General features: G+C 42.1%; 1 protein-coding gene across 2 annotated transcripts in view; it reads left to right on the top strand.

Annotated features, from left to right (window-relative positions):
• Nucleotides 1-22,894, top strand: part of LOC138588398 (exportin-1) — a 36,449-nt gene extending 13,555 nt beyond the window's left edge. Inside the window, exons 7-25 of one of the 2 annotated variants that reach the window (XM_069658496.1) lie at nucleotides 4,450-4,631; nucleotides 6,007-6,055; nucleotides 6,166-6,285; nucleotides 6,466-6,594; nucleotides 6,681-6,839; nucleotides 6,985-7,182; nucleotides 8,334-8,472; nucleotides 8,705-8,886; nucleotides 9,909-10,065; nucleotides 10,168-10,331; nucleotides 10,428-10,562; nucleotides 10,643-10,826; nucleotides 13,395-13,501; nucleotides 14,834-15,028; nucleotides 16,819-16,987; nucleotides 19,656-19,790; nucleotides 19,917-20,076; nucleotides 20,165-20,261; nucleotides 22,697-22,894. In XM_069658496.1, the coding sequence (XP_069514597.1) occupies nucleotides 4,450-4,631; nucleotides 6,007-6,055; nucleotides 6,166-6,285; nucleotides 6,466-6,594; nucleotides 6,681-6,839; nucleotides 6,985-7,182; nucleotides 8,334-8,472; nucleotides 8,705-8,886; nucleotides 9,909-10,065; nucleotides 10,168-10,331; nucleotides 10,428-10,562; nucleotides 10,643-10,826; nucleotides 13,395-13,501; nucleotides 14,834-15,028; nucleotides 16,819-16,987; nucleotides 19,656-19,790; nucleotides 19,917-20,076; nucleotides 20,165-20,261; nucleotides 22,697-22,843 (2,808 nt within the window). In that variant the 3' untranslated portion in view covers nucleotides 22,844-22,894. Of the gene's footprint in view, nucleotides 1-4,449; nucleotides 4,632-6,006; nucleotides 6,056-6,165; nucleotides 6,286-6,465; nucleotides 6,595-6,680; nucleotides 6,840-6,984; nucleotides 7,183-8,333; nucleotides 8,473-8,704; nucleotides 8,887-9,908; nucleotides 10,066-10,167; nucleotides 10,332-10,427; nucleotides 10,563-10,642; nucleotides 10,836-13,394; nucleotides 13,502-14,833; nucleotides 15,029-16,818; nucleotides 16,988-19,655; nucleotides 19,791-19,916; nucleotides 20,077-20,164; nucleotides 20,262-22,696 lie in introns of both variants that reach the window. The other variant, XM_069658495.1, reaches the window with a different exon arrangement.
• Nucleotides 22,895-24,663: the final 1,769 nt, after the last annotated feature.

The following is a 24,663-nucleotide window of genomic DNA, read 5'->3' as shown; positions in this document are numbered from 1 at the left end:
AGGCTCAACCAAGTGGCAGCAAACAGTTTCAATGAAGTTATCCACATTGACAGCAAGAGAGCACACCGGAGCAGGAAACTTGAACCGAACACTCGCACTCCCTGTTTTCTGTGGTTCTACTGGATATTGAAATTGTCTTTTTATGAAGCAGTAGACATAGACAAGCAACTCTTGTGTTTTAGGAGCTAAATGACTGTTTTTATCAATGGAGTCTGGTTGATTTGAAGACAGATATGTAGATGAAGATTGTTTCTGATTTTCAAAAGAAGCATCTCACTCTTTGATGTCATGCAATGCTTTCAGTAGGGCTGCACAATATTCGAAAAAAAGTGACATTTTGTCCTGCGATATGAAAACAATACAGGAAATTATACCAGATAAATGCAGTGTGTTTTTATGTTCAATTAACTTACTTTTTATTATTTGGGACATTAAAGTCTATTTTACTCTAACAAAACAAAACTCCTCTCCTACTTTATTACTCTTGGTTCAGCGACTCTGACTCCCTCATAAAAAGTCGAGAGTTCAGGTGGAGCGACACATTTCTTTATAAAATAAATACAAACAGAACAGAGTTGCGTTACTTTCTGGTATGCCATCTACCATTTCTAACGGTGTTCAAATGTATGTTTAATCAGCGTGATCAGCCTGATGACGGTGACTTGAAAGCTGACCATTAATTTGCCTCACGAAAGCATGTCCTGCGATATGACTATTGCACATGGGCACATTGCAATTATGATGGTGAAGCGATATATCGATACAATACCTTTTGGCACTTGTAAAAGATGTACTTTAGTCGGGCCATTGGAGCCCAAGGATGATGCATGCATGATGATGGATGTTGCAGCCTTTACCGCCTGTTTCTTGGCTGCAAGCTGAAGGAATCTACGGGATCTATTTTGCCATTTTTGGATGTTTAGATCCTAAATCCTGTCAAAGACTACCAGTATTACCCCAAACAAAGATGCTGAATTAGTGCTACCCTTTTGACCTGAAACAGTCTTTAGGTCGCCCTCTTCAGAGCCACCAGACTCCATTGACAAAAACAGTAATTTTACGTCACAGCACATGGGAGTCGCTCACCCACTGCTGCCTCAGTGAGTTAGTTAGTTTTTCTGCAGAGTGAAGCATCTACTGTAGAATGTATTTGTACCAATTAATCATCCAGACTCCAAAATGTGAAAATACGGCCCAAGTTTAAAAATACAGATTTCCCCTGAAGCAAAATACAACATTATGACTCACTGTCGGCTGCTGGAAAGTCAGCGTGGTCGGTCAGTTTTTACAGGCTGTTTTGTCACAGTGGTTGCTGACTGTTTAGGCAGTTAACTAAAATGTTTCTGAGGTACATGATTATAAATAATGCATTATAGTAAACAGATGAAGCCCTGTGTTTTTGGAGACTGGCGGTAAAATGTGAAATAAAAGCACTGAAGCAGAAACGGAGTCATTGCAACTGTGATTTCATGTCGCTGCTGGGTGTGTGGATTATGGATTAATGGCTTTTCTGTAGCTACAGTGAGGGGTTATGTGCAGAGCAATCCAGTGATTAACTGTATTTTCACCAGATTCACTACCTCTGAATGTTACAGTGTAGCACATCTGTATGTGAAACACAGCTGTGCAAGGGAAAACATTTATATGCACATTTTTAAAATATAATTTCAGGATAAAAATGTGTGTTAACTTCAATGCTCTCCTCAGCTTCTGTAGTGATACTCCTTAACCTGAAGATGTCACTCTTAATTGGTTTATCTGACTCTAAAACTGCCTGTGTCATCGAAGTTCACCTGCAAAGAGGTTATCAACAACGATGCACAATATACCGTGAAGACACAACAACATATTGTATAACATATAGCATCAGAGATAATTGTACCCTTCCTCTGGGAAAGTGCTGAGTGCTGTAAACACTGGGCAGCAGAAATGAGCTGTTCACTGCTCCGTGCGGTCTGATCACTGATCACAGACCACTGTATAACATGTTTGTGACTCATTGAGATGTACATCAGCAAGGCAACTAGACCAAAACATAAGACAACACTGACCTACATTCGTTGTGACATGACCTCCGTGTGTGTGTTTGATGTATATTTGTGTGAGGGAGACAGAGACACAGTGGAGCGCTGGCTACATGAGTGACTTTGCATTAATGCCGCTGAGAATGAGTCACTGCTTGCGTCAGCCGTGTTAACGTTGTTTTGGCCTTCAGGGAATCTCAAGGACCAGATTCCTCTCTCAGGAGGCTGTGTGTGTAGATCAGGGATCCTACGCAGTCAAGCAAAGCATGGAATTTCATTTTAGTTATTTCTAAAATGAAATGAAAATTAAAAAAAGCTAAAAGGATAAAGAAAAAATTTGGCCTGATTCGGTCTTTTAAGATTCTAAATTCTGTATTTCTATAATGAAATTTATCACACAAGCCGAGTGGTTTTCATGGCGTTTTGGAGCAGACAGCCTGTATAGCAAATGTTGCCTCTGTGTGAGACAGCTCAGGCCAGCGCAGGCTTGATGTTGTGCAAAGCAAGAAAGAATAGCTTGCGACTAAACACACACTATTACCCAGAGCCGTCTCTATTCATGTACGTCACTGCCTGCAAACCAGCTCTGCACCAAGTACCTTATGAATTAGGGATGCACGAGAGATTCACCACTTCATCGATGATGAATCCTTTTAAATTACATGTTGAAATCCGAAACATTTCTGCAGAAAAGGCTAAAAACATTCCCTACACGGGCTGCAACTAACGACTATTTTGATAGTCGACTAGTCATTATTATTGAAACGATTAATCGACTAATCAGATAATGAATTGCACAATGACATAATGGCTCTTATTTAGCTCTCAGCTTTAAATGTAGTTGGAGGTTCTTTGAAGCATGTGCTTACAAAGACAATAAATATGAGTTTTTCATTCAAAAATATGTCTTTTAATACACTTTGCTGCTCATTTGGCTCCTACTGATACAAAGAGAAATAACAAATCAAGTTTTTGTCCATTTAACCAATGACAGACAAAGTGCTGACAGAAAAAATAAAATCAAGTATCCATTTTTTCTGTAAAACAAAGACAGGCAAAGTACTTCAAACACTCTACCAACTGAGCTACGCAGACCTCTGTGGCTCAGGTTACTTAGAAAGCCAGTGAATGGATGAATGAATGAATACACCTTTGAATGGTTGGGATGCTCGTGCATTACCGATAAGTTAGGTCCGCTTTACAAACCGTGCAGGCGATCCTTTTCTTTGCAGCGTTGAGGATAAAATGCTCCCAGACTTAGAAGTTTTAGGACGTGATGGTGTTGGATGGGCCGCTGCCATTTTGCTATGTTTTGTTTACCTGTCACTTCTAGGTCGCTGTTTTGCATGCGTAACTCTCAGCAGAGATAGTAAGGATGTGAGATGGCTCACTCCTCAGCAAACTCCGCTCCAGAAAACAATGTTATGTCCGTGCACAGCATGAAGTATATTCGGTGACTAATTCTCTCAGGCGTCTTTATTCATCCGTCAAAAAGATTGTCATCCACGATCGATTAAATTACTGCACACTCTCCCCTCGCTCTTCGTCTTTCCCAAACCTGCAGCAGCATCTCCCAAGTCGTCAGAAAAAAACACACACAGACATCCGCTGGTCCCTCCTGTAAATGCACTGATTAAGGTGTGACGTTTTCTGTTAAATATGGAGCCTATTATTCTGTTCTAAAAGATTTTAACTGCAGCTCTGTAGTGTCGGTCTCATTAGTCGGTTTTGATCATTTTGACAGGCAACGTCTTTAATGAAAAGCCTCCTTCATGTGCGGCTCACCTGCTGCTGTGGAAATGAGATTGCGGATGAAGAAATACAAAACACGAGTTACGTTTTTTGGGTGACTTTGTAAAACGTGCCACTCATGATGAATGTAAACATAGCAGACACTTAGGGAGAGAGAAACAGAAAGGGATCAGGAGTGCAGTGCACATGTGAAAGGGGCTAAAGAGTAGGCGAAATAAAATGCTGACTCCACTCCAGAAGAGACCTGATGCTATTCTTAGTGGTCGTCTTACGGCCTCCTCTGCATCCACAGTCAGAATGTTTTTTTCCTGTGCTTTTGAAACTATTTACATAATAAACTTTGAGCTATTTGTTCTCTGCTGTCAAATATGGTTTGAAATAGAAAAACTGTTGGACCCCTCATATATGTTGTACTTGTTGTAGGTTTGCTCGTATCAAGTGACTTCCTCATTCTAACTGTTGTCCTACTGTGTGATTGTGATAAAACAGTCTCCTACACAGCAGAAACAGGGGCTCGTGCTTGTCTTGTATTTTTATGGTGTTTTTATTTTGTATTTTCAGCTGGAGTCACAGATTCATCCCCTCCCCTTTTTCATTTTCAGATGATTCTCACTTTTGAATCATGTGACTTTAATGTGTGTGTGTGTGTGTGTGTGTGTGTGTGTGTGTGTAGATCCTGAAGCAGGAGTGGCCCAAACACTGGCCCACCTTCATCAGTGACATCGTGGGGGCTAGTCGCACCAGCGAGAGCCTCTGTCAGAACAACATGGTGATCCTGAAGCTGCTCAGCGAGGAGGTCTTTGACTTCTCCAGCGGCCAGATGACCCAGGTCAAAGCCAAGCACCTAAAAGACAGGTCAGCACGCTGTGTCTCGCTCCAGCCCTTACAGAGCACCATAAAACCTGATCTCAGCATGTCGGCGTCTGAAAATATTGCAGCATTAATCCAGTGATGTAACGGCGTGATCTGTGTCCAACACATAAAGCGTTTCCTCTGAGCACTTGTGTTTGCCTCCCGCTTCCTGTTGACACTTTTATTACCACAGACTACAACTACACTTGACAAGGCAATCAATATTGCTACAAGTATTATGCAATGGGTTGAGCATTTTTGGTGTTGCCTTATTTATCAGCAGTTGTGCACAGCCCTCACATACAGTGTAAGTTACTGTTTCAGTTGGTCTGTTAAGCCACAAAATGTATGAAGCTTTAATATTTACAGTTAAAGGATTTCAAGAATAAATCGGCTTGATTTCCCTCATATCAATTGACTGACTGCAGCTGATGTTTCAATTCATTTTCCTCTTGCTCGGGTTTAGCAACAATGTGTTTTGCCCTTTCTTTAATCAGCTGTTCCCAAAGATGCTTATTGGCTGGAAGTCTTCTGACTGAGGGGGAAGCTGTCTCAGTTAATATTTACAGATAAATGTCTGGCAAATGTCTGCAGAGTGTCGAAGATCATATGCAAGTCAAATGTGTAGCTGAAACATTGTCACACCTGAATGCACCCACTAAATTTGACTGATGGTTGTAATCACTGTCGTGTTAGCCTCTAGTGTGAAAGGTTGACTTTTAGGAAACATATCACAAGGTTTATTTCAAACAGAAGATGTCATACAAAAGGACACTGATTAAAAGAAATACTTCAGGATCTGGCAGGTTTGGCTCAGTGGATTACTGTGGTTGATATTGTAGCTCTACGCGTGTTCCACGTAAGGCACTACGATGACATGATGAGAATAATTTCAGTATGATCTCTTAAAAGAGATATAAAAGAGTCAGATCTCTTTGATCTCTTAAGCCCTTTTTACACTGCGGTGATATCACAGTGCCGCAACAAAGCTCCGCCGTCATGCCGCCTTTGACATTTTACATTGGGCCGAGCAACGCAGCATAAAGCCGCCCTAAATTGTGTTTTTTCATAACGTTCCGCTGCGGAAGCAAAACATGCGTGAGGTGAAAACAAACAGTGCATGCTTCACACACACACACACACACACCTTGCTGTTCTGCCCTTCCGACACTGTTTCGCCTCTGTTGCTACCTCCGATGCCGGCTCAGAGACGGAATGACTTTGCCCCACCATTACGCCTCTGTGCGTTTTACATAAAAGACAAAATGTAACATAGGCATTATAATCCTGCCTTCAACTGGTAGTGTAAAAGGGGCTTTATGTAAAGGTGTAGTTGATGAAAACAGTATATCTTATAATGTTTCTTCTTTTCTTTCAGCATGTGCAACGAGTTCTCACAGATATTCCAGCTGTGCCAGTTTGTTATGGTACGCAAATCTTTATGTCTTACATTTAAACATTGTGTCACAATCATTTTTAGATGGTTACACACCAGTGTTTGTTCTTCAGCCGTGTCTTCTCATTGGTTGCACTTTAGGAAAATTCCCAGAATGCCCCCCTGGTCCACGCCACCCTGGAGACGCTCCTACGTTTCCTCAACTGGATTCCTCTAGGATACATCTTCGAAACCAAACTGATCAGCACACTGGTGTATAAGGTGAGTACACAGGGCCACCCAGTGTCAAGTATCAAGTGAAATGTGCAAGAATTAGGTGTTTGCAAAACAAAGCCTCCCACATGAGGTTGCAGGAATATGCCAAACAAGATTAAAATTCCTTGAAATGATTACTGTTTTTATGCCCACAAGTTGTTAACAGAACTAAACATCTGTTTTCAGTTCTTGAACGTGCCCATGTTTCGCAACGTGACACTGAAGTGCCTCACAGAGATTGCCGGTGTGAGCGTCAGCCAGTATGAGGAGCAGTTTGTCACACTCTTCACCCTGACCATGTGTCAACTCAAACAGGTAGGCTCCGATGAGATGATGCTCAGAGTGACATTTCATGTTTTAAAGATACTAATTATGATTTAAATCTGACTGTATCCGTGCAGATGCTGCCTCTGAACACCAACATCCGGCTGGCCTATGCTAACGGCAAAGATGACGAGCAGAACTTCATCCAGAACTTGAGTCTGTTCCTCTGTACGTTTCTTAAAGAGCACGGGCAGCTCATCGAGAAGCGGCTCAACCTTAGAGAGACATTAATGGAGGTAAGAATACAGTCTAGTGGTGTGATAGCTTTTCTACACATGTTGAACATGAGGAAATGGGGACAGTTAATGCAGAAATCAAACCCTACAACATCATGCAAACACATGCATTCATGGACTGAGTGTTCCCTGTGTCGTCCCTCAGGCCCTGCACTACATGCTGCTGGTATCAGAAGTGGAAGAGACTGAGATCTTCAAAATCTGTCTGGAGTATTGGAACCACTTGGCGGCCGAGCTCTACAGAGAGAGTCCCTTCTCTACGTCCACGTCCCCTCTGCTCTCTGGCAACCAGCACTTTGACGTGCCACCACGCAGACAGCTCTATCTGCCAGTACTCTCCAAGGTACTACCACTCTGTCTTAAATAATTCCGACAGCTTACCAAAGCAATGTACAGGCAAAGTGAAATCACTACACTTTTGGGGTCAAAGGTCAAATCAGCCATTATGGGTCTGGGGTATAAAAATCTCCTTATGAGTAGAAGGAGTTAAGCAGTTACGGACGGAAAATTAGAGCGATAGATCACTATAATAGTTGCTGAAGGATAGATTTATACTTGTTGCCCTTTGAGTTTTTAATTTGGATTTTGTCCAACGCTTGATTTACTTTTTATGTGAAGATTTTTGTTCTCTCGTTATTTATGGTGGTTAGCAAACAGCTTTCAGATGCACTTCAGCCACCGTCGGGCGGAAGTAACCCCATTACAACCAGGCGCAACTTTTTGATTTAAAAAAAAAAAAAGATTAAGGACTATTCGGATATTCGGAATTCATGACCCGTCCATACTTATCATGTGGGTATCTTTTTTTTAACACCAGTCCAACCTTCCTCGTTCCCCGAGGTTTTGCCATGTCAAACTGATTTGTAAGGTTAGATGTGTAGAGAGTGAAATTGGCCATTAGGCTGCCACAGCAGACCACAATAACAGATGTTTTATTAACTGCAGTTTCTCATTCGACCAAAGGAAATGTAACTCTGAACCTCTGTCAGAAAAAAAGCAAGAAGTTCATTTTTATAAATTAACTTCAACAAAAACTGTAGTTCCTACAATTAGCCTCTGGATGGCCTAAAGAATCTGCACAGCTGCCAGTGACTTCCTGAATAAAACTTCTGGTTAAAGAAACATTTCTTACTCACAAATTAGAGACGGCATAGCAGTAAAGTGTTTACGAGGAGTATTTCTGTTTATGTAAACTGCAGAGCTCGCAGTCATACTAGAATCAGTTGGCACTGGTCAACAACAGGTGGCTGCTGAACTGCTGCCAAAAGAGCTACTAGTTACAACTTTACTGGAAATCAGCAGCTAGAGAAGCAAAATAACATCTGATTGTTTTATTTTACTTGCAGATATTAACGTTCCTAGCCATGAGACTTCATTGTTATGTATCCTTTATTCCCTCTCAGGTTGCACACTGCAATGTGTGTATGTAAGTAAAGCATTGAGGCTGCTCGTGGATGTCTATGCGTGCTGACAGGTGTTTATCTCTTGCAACAGGTGCGTCTTCTGATGGTGAGTCGGATGGCCAAGCCGGAGGAGGTGCTGGTGGTTGAGAACGACCAGGGAGAGGTGGTCAGAGAGTTCATGAAGGACACCGACTCCATCAACCTCTATAAGAACATGAGGGAAACCCTGGGTAAGACTTACAAGCAGTCCTCCGACTTTGTCTTTGCCCCTTGCATAAAAGTGCAGCGTTTAATTGATCACAACCTAAATGATTTAGATATAGCCTGTTATTTAATTATCCATCCAGGAACATTGTCACTGATATCACTGCATACTCAGTTTTCACAATTGTCCTGCACAGATTTCAGCTTCAGGTTTACCATATATTTAATTAATATAATTTGTGCTCTACCGTCCTGCAGTCTACCTGACTCATCTGGACTACGCAGACACAGAACGCATAATGACAGAGAAGCTTCACAACCAGGTGAACGGCACTGAGTGGTCCTGGAAGAACCTCAACACGCTGTGCTGGGCCATCGGATCCATCAGTGGGGCCATGCACGAGGAGGACGAGAAGAGGTTTCTGGTCACTGTCATCAAGGTACCATTTAAAACAAGCTTCTTGTTGTAGTACTTAAATATACAATCTCCACTATTCATGTCCGTGCTTTTGAGCGCCACCTACTGAAGATAATCGGTAATTGCAGGAGCACTTCCCACTTCCCAATTTGACATCTACGGCTGGCTCCCTTTGTCATGGCTCCTCGTTTTCCTTTTCAGACTGTTTGCCTTCATCTGAGTGTTGAATTTGTTTCTTCTTCTTTGGATTTTCACTTATTTTTGAAGTTGTATCTGTAGTCATCCATCTTTTTTTTGTTTGTTCAGCCATAGTAGATTACTGTTTACTTGCAACACTTGCAGAGACTGGAAAAGCAGCCGCTTAGCTCCGCCTACCCTCTCTGGCAGACCAACCACTGCTGGGTGGTGGAAAACGTGTCACTAACTGGGCGCTGCTTGTGATTTTTTTCCTGCAAATGTCGCCACAGACACCCAGACTGTAATAATACTATATACTGCAAATGCAAAGGCTTTCATCAGTGGGCCATTGGCTCAATCACCATTGTGTCACCTCATTCGGTGATAAATAGTGACTTAAGAGACATTTATTTAAATGAAATCTACCAAACTTTTTAGGCCACTTTACTCCTTACTTGTTTTAAAATGCATAACTCTTGCAAAGTTTACATGTACATTTGTTTTAGATCCCCTTAATCAGAGTTTTGCAAACGCTGCTGGGCCGGCAGTAAAGTAGTAAACTTTGGCGTGCACACCTGTGTTTCTGCATTAATAATGTGGTTCTGTCAGCCTATTATGTCACATTTTTCTAGAATAAACAACCAACATCAGCCTTGCCCTAGCAGCAGTCAACTTAATATCAACATCACAGAGATTGTTGTAGTTGTAAAACGGCCAATGTTAATCACTTTTAAACAAAAGCGTAGCCTCGTGGACAAACCCTGTGTGTTAAGAATTTAACAATAAATACAGGACTTGACTCGAACGCTTGAGTGCTAGCTCTAGATTATGTGTCTGTGATTGTGAACACCCTTGTGTTGCTCTCAGGATCTGCTGGGTCTGTGCGAGCAGAAGAGAGGAAAGGACAACAAGGCCATCATCGCCTCCAACATCATGTATATCGTCGGCCAGTATCCTCGCTTCCTCCGAGCCCACTGGAAGTTCCTCAAAACTGTGGTCAACAAACTGTTTGAGTTCATGCACGGTGAGAGATGATGGTGTTTTATTAATTTGGGAAGGTGTAATTCATTAGTTTGCTCACTATTTATGTTACTTAATATTACCCTCCATGCTCCCTCTTCATCAGAGACCCATGACGGTGTTCAGGACATGGCCTGTGACACCTTCATCAAGATCGCCCAGAAGTGCCGGCGTCACTTCATCCAGGTGCAGGTGGGAGAGGTGATGCCTTTCATTGACGAGATCCTTAACAACATCAACACCATCATCTGTGACCTTCAGCCTCAGCAGGTCAGAATAGACCTCCTCATCTTCCGCAGTGATTTCTCCCTCTTAATTTGCTTTAGCTCGGTCAAGTTTGCTGACAGTTTTCCTGTTTGGTTCCAGGTGCACACGTTCTACGAGGCGGTCGGTTACATGATCGGAGCTCAGACAGATCAGGCTGTCCAGGAGCACCTGATAGAAAAATACATGCTGCTGCCCAATCAGGTGTGGGACAGCATCATCCAGCAGGCCACGAAGGTAAGAGACCAGTACATTACCACATTTACCACTTCATATGTGAGGGCATTGTTTTAATGTGTAACCTGCTGCTCCCTCAGAATGTGGACATCTTGAAGGACCCAGAGACTGTCAAACAGCTGGGCAGCATCCTGAAGACCAACGTCCGAGCCTGTAAGGCAGTGGGACACCCCTTCGTCATCCAGCTGGGACGGATATACCTCGACATGCTCAACGTCTACAAGTGCCTCAGCGAGAACATCTCTGCTGCCATTCAGACTAATGGTAAGGGAGGTGTGTGATGTATCATATAGCTAACTTAATAATTTATTTCATTGTTGTTCACACCACAGGAGCCATCAAGACTACATGACATCACATGACAGTTTAACTATTTTTGATATAATGATAGTGGAGGTATGTGATAATATGACAGACTGAAGATTAGGTATTGATGTAGAAGCAAGGCATGGATGTTACAGCAGCACGTTAAGCAGCAGACTGTAAGAGAGCAGGACTCAAAGCCAAATTGTTTCACACACAAACCATCTGGTTCCTTCCTTTCGTCATATTCAGGGTACTCTTCAAACATGTAGAACTATGTAATTATATATAGAGAAAAATACTGACATTGCTCACTATAGAACAATTATTGTAATTAAATTTGTTGGCATGTTGCCCAGCTCGGTGGAGACTCTGTTAGGGCTGCACGATATTGAAAAAAAAAGTGATATTGTGATACATTTTTCGCGATTTTCCAAAATACTGGAAATTATATCAGATAAATGCAGTGTGTTTTCATGTTCAGTTAACGATCATACTGTTTATTATTTGGGACTTTAAAGTGTATTTTATTCAAAGAAAACAAAACCACTCTCCTACGTTTACCACACATGGTTCAGTGACTCTGACACCCACACGAAAAAGTAGAGAGAGTTCAGGTGGGGCGTCACGTTTCTTAAAATATATACAAACAGACTTATGGGCTGCAGTTGCGTTACTTGCACAATATGTCCTCTACCGTTTCTTTTTCTTTTTTTTAATGATTATTTTTTTGGGCTTTTGGGCAGCTGAAAAGAGACAGGAAGTGTTGGGAGGAAAGAGTGGGGGATGACATGCACCAAATAGATCAGGAGTCAAACCTGTGATCAGTGAGTCGAGGACTGTGGCCTCTGTACACGGGGCGTCTGCTCTACAACCTGAGCTAAATCAGCGCCCCGTCATCTACCACTTCTAACGCTGTCCAAATGTATGTGTAAAGCTCCTGTGAGGAACTTTCAGTTTGTGTTGATGTTGGCGCCCCTGTGGACAAAGTTGTACCTCTTGTCTCTTTGCTGATTTTGTCCTGTACTTGCTTAAGTGGTGGTTTTTAACATGATCGTATCCTGCTTTCTTTAACAGTCAGCATGCAGTTAATCGCTTCGCCTGACACATACCTCCCGCCAGCTGTTCCAGGCATTAAAAATAACCATATCGAAATAATCAGTCTTGTTGCTGAAGGTCTGGTTTGCTTTTGTAGGTCTTACAGAGTCATCAGAGTTCATTTCTGTCTGTTTCATAACCAGCGAAAAACTCCACGGGAGCTTTAATCAGCGTGATCAGCTCGTTTATAGTAACTTTTTAAAACGAAAGCATACGTGAGCACTGCAGGTGTAGCCGCTAAAAGTAAACCCTCCGCTCCATTGCCAGCCCATATCCACAGTGTTAACGAGCACCGGGACGAGGTGCCGCTGATAAATGCAACACACACTGTAAAGCCGGGCTGCACTAATGTGATATCAGACGGACTTTTGTTGTAGATAAGTAATAGAAAACGAGAGAATGGCGAGTACTTCTTTTGCACCAAGCAACGATAAAGTAGCAGCTTGTCATGTAGCAGTCAATTTGGTTCACAATCGCATGTCCTGCGATGTGACTACTGCACATGCACACATCGCAGTTGTGACGGTTAAGCGATTTATCGTGCAGCCCTTGATTCTGTCCTCTTCCATCTTCTCACTGATGTCTCACCAGCTTGCCTCACAACGTCTGCGCCAGGATATGAACATCAATGCCTTTAGGTTGATATTTGAACAGGGCTAAAGCCTAACATAACATGTTTTCTGAGTTGTGCGTTGCATTTGTGGAGGGCTTGTTAAATCTGTTTACAAAGCTGTACTCTGCACAGACTGTTACTTCATTGTTGTTTGGGCCTGCAGTCCTTTGTATGAGTGCAGCATGGCATCAGTGTGTTGCCAGGTTTGAAGATTACCCAAATGCCTTTAATACCATGTGTTTATACTTAATATTGACGGAGCTTAACAATGACATATCTTTTTATTAGTTGCTTTTATTGGATGATCCTACAGTTGCAATAGATCCTGTTGTTTTAGAGCTTTATCATACGTCTTTGTCTGCTGCATCATTTGAGTATTATTTTTGACTTTTGTTTTTGGGCCAGAAAGACTGTCCTGTGTTTTTTCCTGTATGCGCCTGTTTTTGGTGACTCATCTCTGAATCTTTCTGAGCTTAAATGGTAGGAGAGGTGCAGTATGAGGTCTGTCAGTAATGATCAAATATCAAGTATTATTCTACTCCGGTGAACAGTGCTGGAAGAACAAATCCTGTTTAAAAAGTAAACCAAACCTTTTGAGGATAAAACTTGACTATGATATATCTCTTATAGAATAAGACAAGAAGTTGACAGAAAGTAACGGGTTGGGTTTATAAATTTTGGGATAACCCAGTGAAACACAAGACATCATATAATTCACAAAGCATACACGAACATGGCCACAAGGAAACATTGTTATGAACAGAAGTAATGTTTCTCTGTGTGGTATCTTCAGTTTGTGTCTCCTCTTTGTGTTGCAGGTGAGATGGTGACCAAACAGCCCCTGATCCGGAGTATGAGAACAGTGAAACGGGAGACGCTGAAACTGATCTCCGGCTGGGTCAGCAGATCAAACGACCCGCAGATGGTGAGAAACGGCTCTGAAATCCTCTGTAATGTGAAGTCATGTGACTGCTGGGGGGAGAAATTATTTCTGAAGTTGTCTAAATCAACTCTAAATTCACAAAGACAATTTGCAATCTTATATCGTAGATGCAAATAACTCACTTTTCCAGATAGGTCTGGGTCAGTTAGGTGACGTGTGTAAATTGTCTAGATCGAAGAGCTTTCTAATCCTCTGCCGTAGTCCTGCTGAACTTTGATTGACACGGCAGCAATCACAAGGATGTTTGTCTGTGAACACACCACTCTCACTACCCTGTGGTGAATTTTAGTAAGAGCCATTTTCACAGTAGAACTCCACACAAACAGGTCAGGCAATATTCTTGACTACTCGCTGGACTACTGGAAATAGTCATACACAATGTCTGCGTCATGAATGTAATTGTTCACGCACTGAGTGTGTTACTGGAGGATACCTCTAGAGGGCACACCAGAGAGCTCAGGCCTGTTGCAACTACCGTATGTGCAGGATGTAATCAACAGACATGGCGATTATGTTAATTGTGAGATCACGGCAAAAACAGAGACAGCTTTCTGTGTGTTTGGTGGACATTTAGCTTTGCAGGTTTCCACGTCGGCTTCTAAAACAGAACTTATCTGTCTCCAGCTGTTTGACAGGCATGTTTGTCGCTGTGCAGTGGCAATGACACATCGTACAGATGTGGATAATTGTGGACTTGGTCTGTCAGCTTGTCTTCAGAACTTTCTGCCATGGTTTTCCGTGCTGCTGTGTTGACCCTGTCACATCCCCTCTGCCTCTACACTGCCCCTACTGTTCAAGTGCATACTGCATCTCGCATACACGTAGCTGTAAATCTTGAGGACGTGCACGGCCGACGCTCCAAATAGATGCAGGGAACGTGGGGCAGCCATAATGCGCGTAGTTAAAAGCTAGTAGACACAGCAAGTAGACACCAACATACTTAAACAGAAGTGGATTATTCTTACTCTTGCATGCCCTCTTGCGTGTCCTCTTGCGTGTCCTCAGGAGATCCTTTACACTGTGACAATCAGTGAAACGGTCGACAGTAGAAAAGAAGTAGAACTAATCCAGCTAGTATTTTGAGATCAAACACAAAGATTTTTGCCCTCAGCTGTGTTTTTAATCTGTGTAAAAATTATTATTCATAGTGTGTCAATGTTTCTAGAAGTGCACCTTTTGTTTACCTGTTCAATAAGAGCCTTTTTCATGCTTTTCTTTTTTGTGACCCCTTTCTTTAACGGTGGATGCTCCTGTTTTATCCTCCTCTGTTGTTGCCGTGTTGCTCCCTGCTGATGCCTCCTGTTGTTTTTCCAGGTCGGGGAAAACTTTGTTCCACCGCTGCTGGACGCCGTCCTCATCGACTATCAACGCAACGTCCCTGCTGCCCGAGAGCCAGAGGTCCTCAGCACCATGGCAACCATTGTCAACAAGTTGGGAGGACACATCACCAGCGAGATACCCCAGATCTTTGATGCTGTCTTCGAGTGCACTCTAAACATGATCAACAAGGTGAGGCAACCTTTTAAATATCTGATCAAAAACAGGTGCACACAGTTTAGTTAATTGTACGATCTGTGGTTATTATTTAAAGGTTTTCTTAAGTGGTGATGCAGACAGTTTATTAGAATTACATCGGAAGTTGAACCTGTGCTTTGCTTTTGTGAAAATTCAAACCCAGCTGTCATCAAGGAAAGATCAAAACATATCCCGGTGCATTCACAGCAGTCTGTAAATCACAGTTTCTAAATTGGACTGATTCTGTTTCTTTGGTTTAAAAGCCCAGGGATGGTCTAAAGGAAAACCCCATTAAGAGGCCTAAACCAATTTGACTTAGGTTATGGTACAGTAGGCTGAACCTTTCTGAACGATCAGGTGACATAGTCAAATTTTTCTTCTTGATGACTTACTTTCTGCGTCTCTGCAAATGCTCTCCTTCCTCACATAAATGCATTGGGACGTTGCTCTTCCTCCTCTTTAAGTTTTAATGGCAGTTTGCAAACCTGTGTATCTGTGCACTACCGCCACCTTGTTGTAAACAGACACTGTTGCAGGCTGCTGCTTGATTAAGAGCAACACGATTGAGCTACTGCGCTGAACAGATAATAGACATCCATCTTCAGGGAGCTGCTAAAACACGAGCCAAAGACAAATTGCTGAACAGAGTTGTAAAGAAAGGCAGTCCTTGAGGAAGACAAATAAATAATGTGTTCATCATTTCTGCACATTGCACACAGCTGTTCTGATTAAATGCATCGGTGCACCAGACTGCATTAGATCACATCCCATGTAAACAGTTGACCCAAAATCTTCTCTAGTAATGATGGCAATCAGAATGAAACAGGAGTGCAAAGAAAGGCGGCCAGTGTCTTTAAAGGACATGTAACAGGTCACATCTTAATGGCATATCCAACCAGTAAATAAATATTACATTTTTAACAGTTTTTTATATACAGTGCATGCAGCATATATATTGTACTATAAAGGCAAAAGTTTTTGCAGTCAGTTCAACCAGTCATTTTTCCTCAGGGGTTGGCCTGCAGTCACATCCAGTCATGACTTTCAAGCTCTAGAGAACACGATGAGCAGATCTGTGATACATGTATGGCACTGCCTGTGAAAAACTATTGCAGAGAAAATATAGGTTGCAGGTAAAAAAAAAAAAAGTAGGTCAGTGCCTGTTCTGCTGAAACTGTGAAGCAAACCAGTCAGAGCGTGCAGACAGCATTTAAAGACATATTACCCTGCTCTTATTTAGTTTGAAGCAAAATAAGATCGTGCAACAGCCCGTAACGTAAACACAACTTTTTCAGGGACAGATTAATTTACTGGGGGACCCCGAGGCAGCTGTCCGTTTGGTAATCCAGCTTTGAACTTTTGAACTGTCATCTAAAATGTGTATCAAATTAAGCTTGGTAATGTCTCAATGAGGCAAATAAACAAATCTAGCCCTCTGGTTTTTGCAGCCTTCTGTAGTGTCACCTGACAGACGACACCCAGGGCACACAAAGACTGGATATCCATATCCACACCACTCTGCTGCTTGTTTAAGTTATAGCTTTGAGTGCAGGGTGATAACTGAATGTAAGGTTCCCCAAGGTGGGCCTTGTTGGCTGCACAGAGTAAAAACGGGCAAAGTAAGAAAGTGAACCTGAATCTAGAAGTGAGCAGAACAAGGACATGATTTTAAACACTGGACATGTCTGTAAACACCAGGTCAACAGATCAGCTGAACAACCTCTTAAATTATAAAGTCTAAGTTAATTTATTCAAACAACTTTTCTGGTGTGTTTTCCTGCTAGAACTTTGAGGAGTATCCGGAGCACAGGACACACTTCTTCTACTTACTTCAAGCTGTGAACTCTCACTGCTTCCCTGCATTCCTCGCCATCCCGCCCGCCCAGTTCAAACTGGTGCTGGACTCCATCATCTGGGCCTTCAAACACACCATGAGGAACGTGGCTGATACTGGTAAGGCTACTCACACACACACGCACACACGCACACACGCACACATTTCACTACATATGTTAATGGTGATAGTGAGCAGCAATGCCGGGAGCTTGAATACTCAATGGTGTAAAATAATCTGTGTTCTGTTTTTCATCATGTCATGGGAACACAATCGTCTTCAAACGGCAACAACACTTTGGTTTAAAAGGCAGAAATCTGATACTGCATGTGGGCTGTGATGCCACTTTGATACTGACGCTCAGCTCTCGCTCATATTAACCTGTCAGATGATGCTTCTGCCCCTGCAGTAATGTTCTGGTCTAATGTTCAGTTTGTGAGGAAGACTTGTGAGCAAGTTATGACCAAACAATGAGGGCTACAAGTGATTTTAACCCGTTCCAAATTTAAAATGTTTTGTCTTTGCTTTGTTGATGTCAACCAAAAGTTTTAAACGGCATTATAAAAACACCGTTAAATAGCCGAGGAAACTAATATATTTTTGATTTGTGCCATTTAATGAAATAAAACAAAGCACATCTGTACTAACTAGAGTAAATTATTGAGGTTATCTTCATCTCCGTCAGAGGTTTTGTGAATTTAAACATCTATGATAAGTAACTGTTACTCCAAAGTCTATCACAGCTGCACGATAAATCGTTTAACCATTGCAATTACGATGTGCACATGTGCAGTAGTCACATCGCAGGACATGTGATTGTGAGGCAAATTGACTGCAACACATCAAGCTGCTACTTTGTTGTTGCTAGGTGCTAAAAGTAGTACTCGCTATTTTCTGGTTTTCCATCACTAATCTGACAAAAGTCAATTTAATATCACATTAGTGCTGCTCTTCAGCAGAGCAGAGAGTGAACCGACCGCTAAGCTGCAGAGTCTGTGTGTCACCTGCCTGTGAATGGTAAACATGCACGCAACACTGCTGCAGTCAAAGATCATGTTAGTGGGATGATCGAGGTAGACTTTTTGTTACTCATGTCGGCTTTTCAGTGTGTGTTTCCCCGTTATCAGCGGCACCTTGTTAATGCTGTGGCTACATATACAGGCTGGTAACAGAACGCATGAGTGTTTACTTTAGCGCCTACACCTGTAGCTCACACACATGGTGTGAAGTTGTGTGTGCCAACGGGAAGAAGGATACGTGAGCTTTCCTTTCCAGAAGTGACCGTGGCTGATCACGCTGATTAAACATTTGAACATCTTAAGAAATAGTAGATGACATACTGTTTAAATAACACAACAGCAGCCCACAAGTCTATTTATATTTATTTAATAAAGAAACGTGTTGCTCCACCTGAACTCTCTCTACTTTTTCATGCAGGTGTCAGAGTCACTGAAACAAGAATAATAAAAGTAGCAGAGGGGTTTTGTTTTGTTAGAGGAAAGCCCCAAATAAAAACAAGTATGATTGTTAATTGTTTATATGTACGTAAAAACACACAGCATTTTTCTGATATGATTTCCTGTATGTTTTTTATATCACAATAAATATCGCAGAACAAAAAGTTATCTTCACTTTTTCACTTTTTTCCAATATCATGCAGCCCAAGTCTACCTAAGTAGAAGTCTATCTAAAATATGATATCTATCACATATTTTAAGGCTGTGTTGTTCTTATTCAAGTAAAGACAATTACAACTGGTGATGATGCTGAAAAAAGCAGTTTCACATAAAGGCCAGTGATGATGATCAAGGATTTGCAACAGTTTTAGAATGTTGCAGAGAAAATTGCAGCGGTGTGCTCTGGTTAGTTGCTCTAGCACAGCTCTAGTAGTTGCAGAAGATTTGATTCGTCAAATCTCCAAATGCAGTTTTAGAACGGAATGATGTCACTATTTCACTTCAGCCAATCAGGAAACAGCATAAGTTGGTATAGGCATCCTGTCTTCTGCTGCAGTAGCCAAAGACGGCTCTGGATCCTCTCTTTCCTAACTCTCCATCTTCAACGTTTATTAATCAGTGTTACAGCTAACATCGTGAGCATGTCACTGTCACTGTCATCCACTTATATTTATAATGAATACAGCTAGTTAATTCATGTAACCTAGGCCTAATACTAGATAGAAGTAGTGGGGTTTGTCAGTGCATGGTTGCTATGGAGATGGTCAGCTGCGTCTGTGCGCGTTGCTTTGATGTGAACGGCCCAGTTTTAGAACGATCAGATGTCAGGGATTCTTTTGGCAGTTGCATCCAGACTTAATGCGAATCATTGATCTGAACTGGCAATAAGAAATCAGTGTTTCTGAACGCTTTTAGGTGGACACAGGGGAGGACCGAACGTGTGCCTGCAAGCTGAACTGCCCCTTAAAACATTAAAACAAACTACTCAGCTTGTTTTAAGGTTTGGATTTCTTCAGTGGTTAAATCAGTAAAAACTCTGCATAAAGTGTTTTTCTGAACTTTGGGCTGCAAATACATCAGAACTTGCTTCAGCTTGTGTCCCTTTATCCTTAAAAGCCCTGATGAAAAACTCTGGTGTAGATCGCCGTCAGTTTAGTTTGTCATTTGTTAAGCTTTAGTTATACAAACACACAAAAATCCGTTCTATGCCAGGAAGATCTCTGTTCATCCCAAACACATTTTCATTCATGCCTTGGACAACAGGACACTATCAGTCTCCAGCGCTGTGAACAATGTGCAGGAAGCTGAAAGTCTGTTTCTGCTCATCCAGGTCTGCAGATTCTGTACACGATGCTGCAGAACGTTGCCCAGGAGGAAGCAGCCGCTCAGAGCTTCTACCAGACATACTTCTGTGATATCCTACAACACATCTTCTCTGTGGTCACCGACACGTCACACACTGCTGGTGAGTTCTCACACAAGACAGCCAGATATAAACACACAGATATTTCTGTTTAAAGGTAAATAATGAAAGTTTATATAATAAAATGGAATGTTTTTGTGTATGTGTGTGTTTGTGTGTGTCCTGCAGGCCTGACGATGCACGCGTCCATCCTGGCCTACATGTTCAACCTGGTGGAGGAGGGGAAGATCACCACAGTGCTGAACCCCACCAGCCCCACTAACAACCAGGTGTTCATCCAGGAATACGTGGCCAACCTGCTCAAGACTGCCTTCCCTCACCTACAGGAGTGAGTGCACCAAAACGCACACACGATCTCTGTTGTAGTAACAAATACACAAGTGTTTAACACGACTGTGGCTTTGTGTGTGTGTTAGTGCTCAGGTGAAGGTGTTTGTGACCGGGCTGTTCAGCTTAAACCAGGACATTCCTGCCTTCAAGGAGCACCTGAGGGACTTCCTGGTCCAGATAAAGGTGAGGTGGAGGATGCTTAACTCATTCAGAAGTTGCAGCTGTAGTTGTCATAATCAGTGTTTGCCACACATAGACTATACCTAGGTGGGCTGGGTACATTTTCTTTTTTCATCAGTATAAGATAACCTTCCACGATCAATTAATTATCGGAATTATCCTGTCCCCCTCGTGCACATGTCTCAAGTAGTGTCTCTACACCTTCTCTGCGAGTGACAGAGACAGAAAGAGAGACATCTGCTGCTGCATTCCTACTGCTGTAATGTATTGATTAAGGTGCGACGTCTCATGTTAAATATGGACCTTCTTATGGCACAAATAGTTTTGTGCAGCTGGTTCGTGCCAATGTTTTCCTGCACTGCATTCTTAGTTTAGGATCTTTTTGATACGCTACGTCGATAACAGCAAACCTCCTGCACACGCAGTTCACCTGCTGTTATAACAAAATCGTGACTGAAACATTTCAAAACACGAGTTGTTTTATTGAGCCGACTTTATAAAACGTACCAACAGCTGATGAAGGAAGTGAACAGAGCAGACGCATACAGGCAGAGTGCAAAGAGGAGGGGACAAGCCACTGCGTATTGAGAGTGGGAAGGTGCAGGTGTTTGGGGTGGGGTGGGGCAGATTAAAGTTGTTTATGAAAAAGCACCAAAATAAGAATAAACTGAATGAATATAGGCTCATGTATTTCTTCAAAAATCTCAATTGACGACGATCTCCCTTCCAAATATCCCTACTGATAAACGGTCTAGAGAGTAAAATAAGAGTAAGAACTCTCAGAAACAGCTGTTACATCACTTTCTTAAAAGCCACCAGACAAAAACAGTCATTTAAAAGGACAGAACACATGGTTTGCTGCTCTACAGCTGCCTGATCTGTTTGTGTTATTTTATCACTAGCCTAACAAACTAATTAACCCATCAAGGCTGCCATAGACCAGCAACTCTCATGTTCTGCACTGTAAAATTACTGTTTTTGTCAGTGGAGTCTGGTGGCTTTGGAGGGAGAGATGTCACGCCTTTTTGAACATCTTACCACAGAAAAAGATCTGTCTCTGAAGGGATCCTTCCTAAAATGTTTTCAGACACTTATCTGAGCCTGTCAGTGACAAAAACATCCACCAGAGCAATTCCAAAACTTCTTTGCCTGCTCGTCAAATATGTAAAGATATGTTATGTATTATGTATATATGTAAAAATACTAGGGATGGGCATTTCAAGCAAAAATACTATTTGAAAATCACTGGGAACTATTCGACCATTATTCCAAGATCTCACAGGTGTTTATGTAGCTTTTATTATTTGTGTGACATGAAACCATGGTTACACACATTTCCTGTCTCCACCTTGTGAGGGGAGTTTGTCTCAAAGCTCAGCGCTGTATTTAATCTCTTGACCTAAGTGAAGGGTGCTCCGTTCAGCTGTGACTGTGACGTCAAATGGAGTTCGCTCTGCGACAGAGTGTGAGTGAGACGGGGTCCGGTTTCAGAAAGGCCCTCCGCATATATCTCCGGTTCCAAATCTCACAGTGCCACACCCTTTTTAACGGCACCTGGCACTAATGCTTTCTTCCTCTTTAGTTATTGAACGGCAGTTAGCAAACAGCTTCAGATGCGCTACAGCTACCGTCTGGCGGTTGTACCCCATGACAACCAGGTACCGGTAAAAACAAAGGCAAATTATATTTTTATGATGAGATAATAGTCGCTTGAACTTTTCAATTTTTGATTGAAAATCAAAGAAAAAAACAGTAATTGATGACCCATTCATGACCCATCCCTAATAAATACCATAATTCCCATTAAATGTAATGTGTAAGAGTTCATCCATGTGTTTGTTGATGCTGGTCTGAATTACAGTGAACAAAGCCCTGTGTAGCTCCGGCTCTGCTGTTTGTTGTCTGTGCTGCAGGCTTTGTCTCTTCACTCAGAGCTTATCGCTGCATAGTTAGCTGCTGAGCTGCTGGTTCCAGAAATAACATTTTCCTGCACGGCCAGGTTGTCCTTCTAAGTATATGGAAGGTTTGTGGCTGCTGTGCCAGTCTATTGTTGTTGTAAAGCTGTGTGTGATCAGATTTGTTCAGTGTTTTATGGTGTACTGATTGGACCAGTTCTCAGCTGTCCGACTCAGTGGAGTCTGATGGCTGAAGAAGATGAGCAGAAAGAGAAAGAACAGCTCTTCTGCTGTTTGGTGTTATTTTGCATTCAAGAGAGCAAACCTGTTGAAGACACAGAGGGACATAGGACAGACACATAGCTTTATTGCAAATCATATCATTATTGCATTGAATGTATATGCCTCCTACAGTACAAAAGGGATCTGACAGATAAGTTGATAATAGAAATTATCGTTTGTCGTTGCCTCAAGATCCCGCAGCAGCAATAAGTGTATGGATAGAGATGTAGTCTGAAAGCTAACAATGTTTCCTTGTTGCAGGAGTTTGCAGGCGAGGACACCACCGACCTGTTCCTGGAGGAGAGGGAGGCGTCGCTTCGTCAGGCCCAGGAGGAGAAACATAAGATCCAGATGTCAGTGCCGGGCATCCTCAACCCTCACGAGATCCCTGAGGAGATGTGTGACTGAGCGGCAGCTCCACCAAACTGTACAGTACTCCAAACAAACAAACAGATAAACCCTAACCACAGCAAACACAACAAAACCCAAGAGAGAGGCACTTGAGTGAGGCGAGAGGCCGCTCACCCTCTGCAGAGCGGACCGTCCCATCCCATGTTTGTTGACCAAAACAATGCCAACAATATGTAAATGATTACCGCGTCACCCTGTGGCCCTTTTTTCATAATCTGCGTTTTCTATGGAGACTTTTTGTGTAATATCTTTCCAGAACTGTTAATCTTCTGTTTTGTTGGTCTCTGGCTCATCCCAAGACCTGCATGATGAGGTTGTAACAATTAGGACGACTAAACCATCTTGTTTTTGTTCTGTTCCCTCCACCTCCCATCGTCCCTCCCTGTCCCCCATATATTTGTTTATATATAAATATATTATATATACAGTCCGAGCAGGGTTTGTGTCTAGTCGGCATAGAAGCTTCTAGACCTGTGGTGTGACAGACGGCAAGTGGTCTTTTAGAGGCGCACGCACCGCTTGTTTGGTGCGAGAATGTGAATCTAACGGATAATGAATGAAGGTCGAGAGATGCTGCGTCATGTTTCAGCATCTGTTCTGCTTCACCTTAAAAAGTGTTTGTCTGCTGCCTGCAGGAGGTTTTTTAGGGAAAGCAAAGCAAATATGTGCATATCATCCCAATTGTATAGCATCTTTAATACCATGGGAACATTTTTTCCTTTTATTCTATTGTTTCTTTTTGTTGTGGGTGTGTGCGCGTGTGTGCTGTCGCCTAGTCGACATCAGCGTTTTGTTTTCCTCTAAGAGGATTGTTGCTCATTTGTGAGCCTTCATTAATGGGATGTTTTAAGGAAGTGGCGGAGGTATTTATGGGTTCTTAGTTGGTTGCATCTTTATAACAACTCCTGTTTAACTCAGATGGCTTTGAAGATTTTTGAATTGTACTAATTTAGATTGTTTACCATGCAGTAGTGTGCGTCGAGAGACACTACCTTTAGAGCAAAATGAAAAAATAAAACTGGGTTTACATTTAATTTTGTATTTTTGCATTTTTCATTTGTACCTGTTTGAGTTCTGTCCAAATAAACAAAAGGCTTTTTGTCCACAGAGCAAATGAATTGCCAACGAGTTTAATTAGGAAAAGAATGTATAAATCCAAATAAGTACCCAATCTCTAATGGCAGATTTCCCTTCTCGAGGTGTTACATTTGTTGTGAACTTTTTGAACTGATTAAAGTTGAGAATTTTATAACCCTGCCTTCGCTCGGATGTCTTCATTCCACAAGGATGTTTTCATACAGACTCAAAATGTTGAAGTCAAAGTCTCCGCTGCGTTTGTTCCCTCTCTGTGATGCCTGAGCGGTTTAGAAAGACGCATGTGCAGGGTGTGTTTTCAGCTTTCAGTGCTCACCTTTAAGTCGACCGCGGCTCAGTATGCACAGTTAACACAGACTGAAGTGTCGTTAAGAAGTTCAACCTTTTAAGAATTTTAAACAATGTTGTGACATTTTTAGAGGCTTCATGTTGCTTCTCCGCTCAAAGATAAGCTTACTTGCATTTTATTTACAATCTAAACCCCTCAAATTTGTTTGCACTAAGTATTCCAAGCAGAGTATTTGAATGTGTGGAGGGGATCTTTGAAGCTACGGTAGGGTAGGGAAACTCTCTTTACAACCTGACAGTGATCAATTATCCAACCCTAGCTGTAAATCCGTCTCATCTCTTCAGGTATTGATCTGGAAATGAATCTCCTGAGCTCAAACCTGCTTCAAACACATCAACATAAATCCTGAAAAGGAAAAGTAGACGGTGAAGAT

This window comes from Semicossyphus pulcher, unplaced genomic scaffold (genome assembly GCF_022749685.1).
Source record: "Semicossyphus pulcher isolate SPU_LCO1_2020_fin unplaced genomic scaffold, fSemPul1.0.p SCAF_12, whole genome shotgun sequence".
Lineage (NCBI taxonomy): Eukaryota > Metazoa > Chordata > Actinopteri > Labriformes > Labridae > Semicossyphus > Semicossyphus pulcher.
The sequence above is the reverse complement of the archived record's forward strand: the minus strand, read 5'-3'. Positions and strand labels throughout refer to the sequence as shown.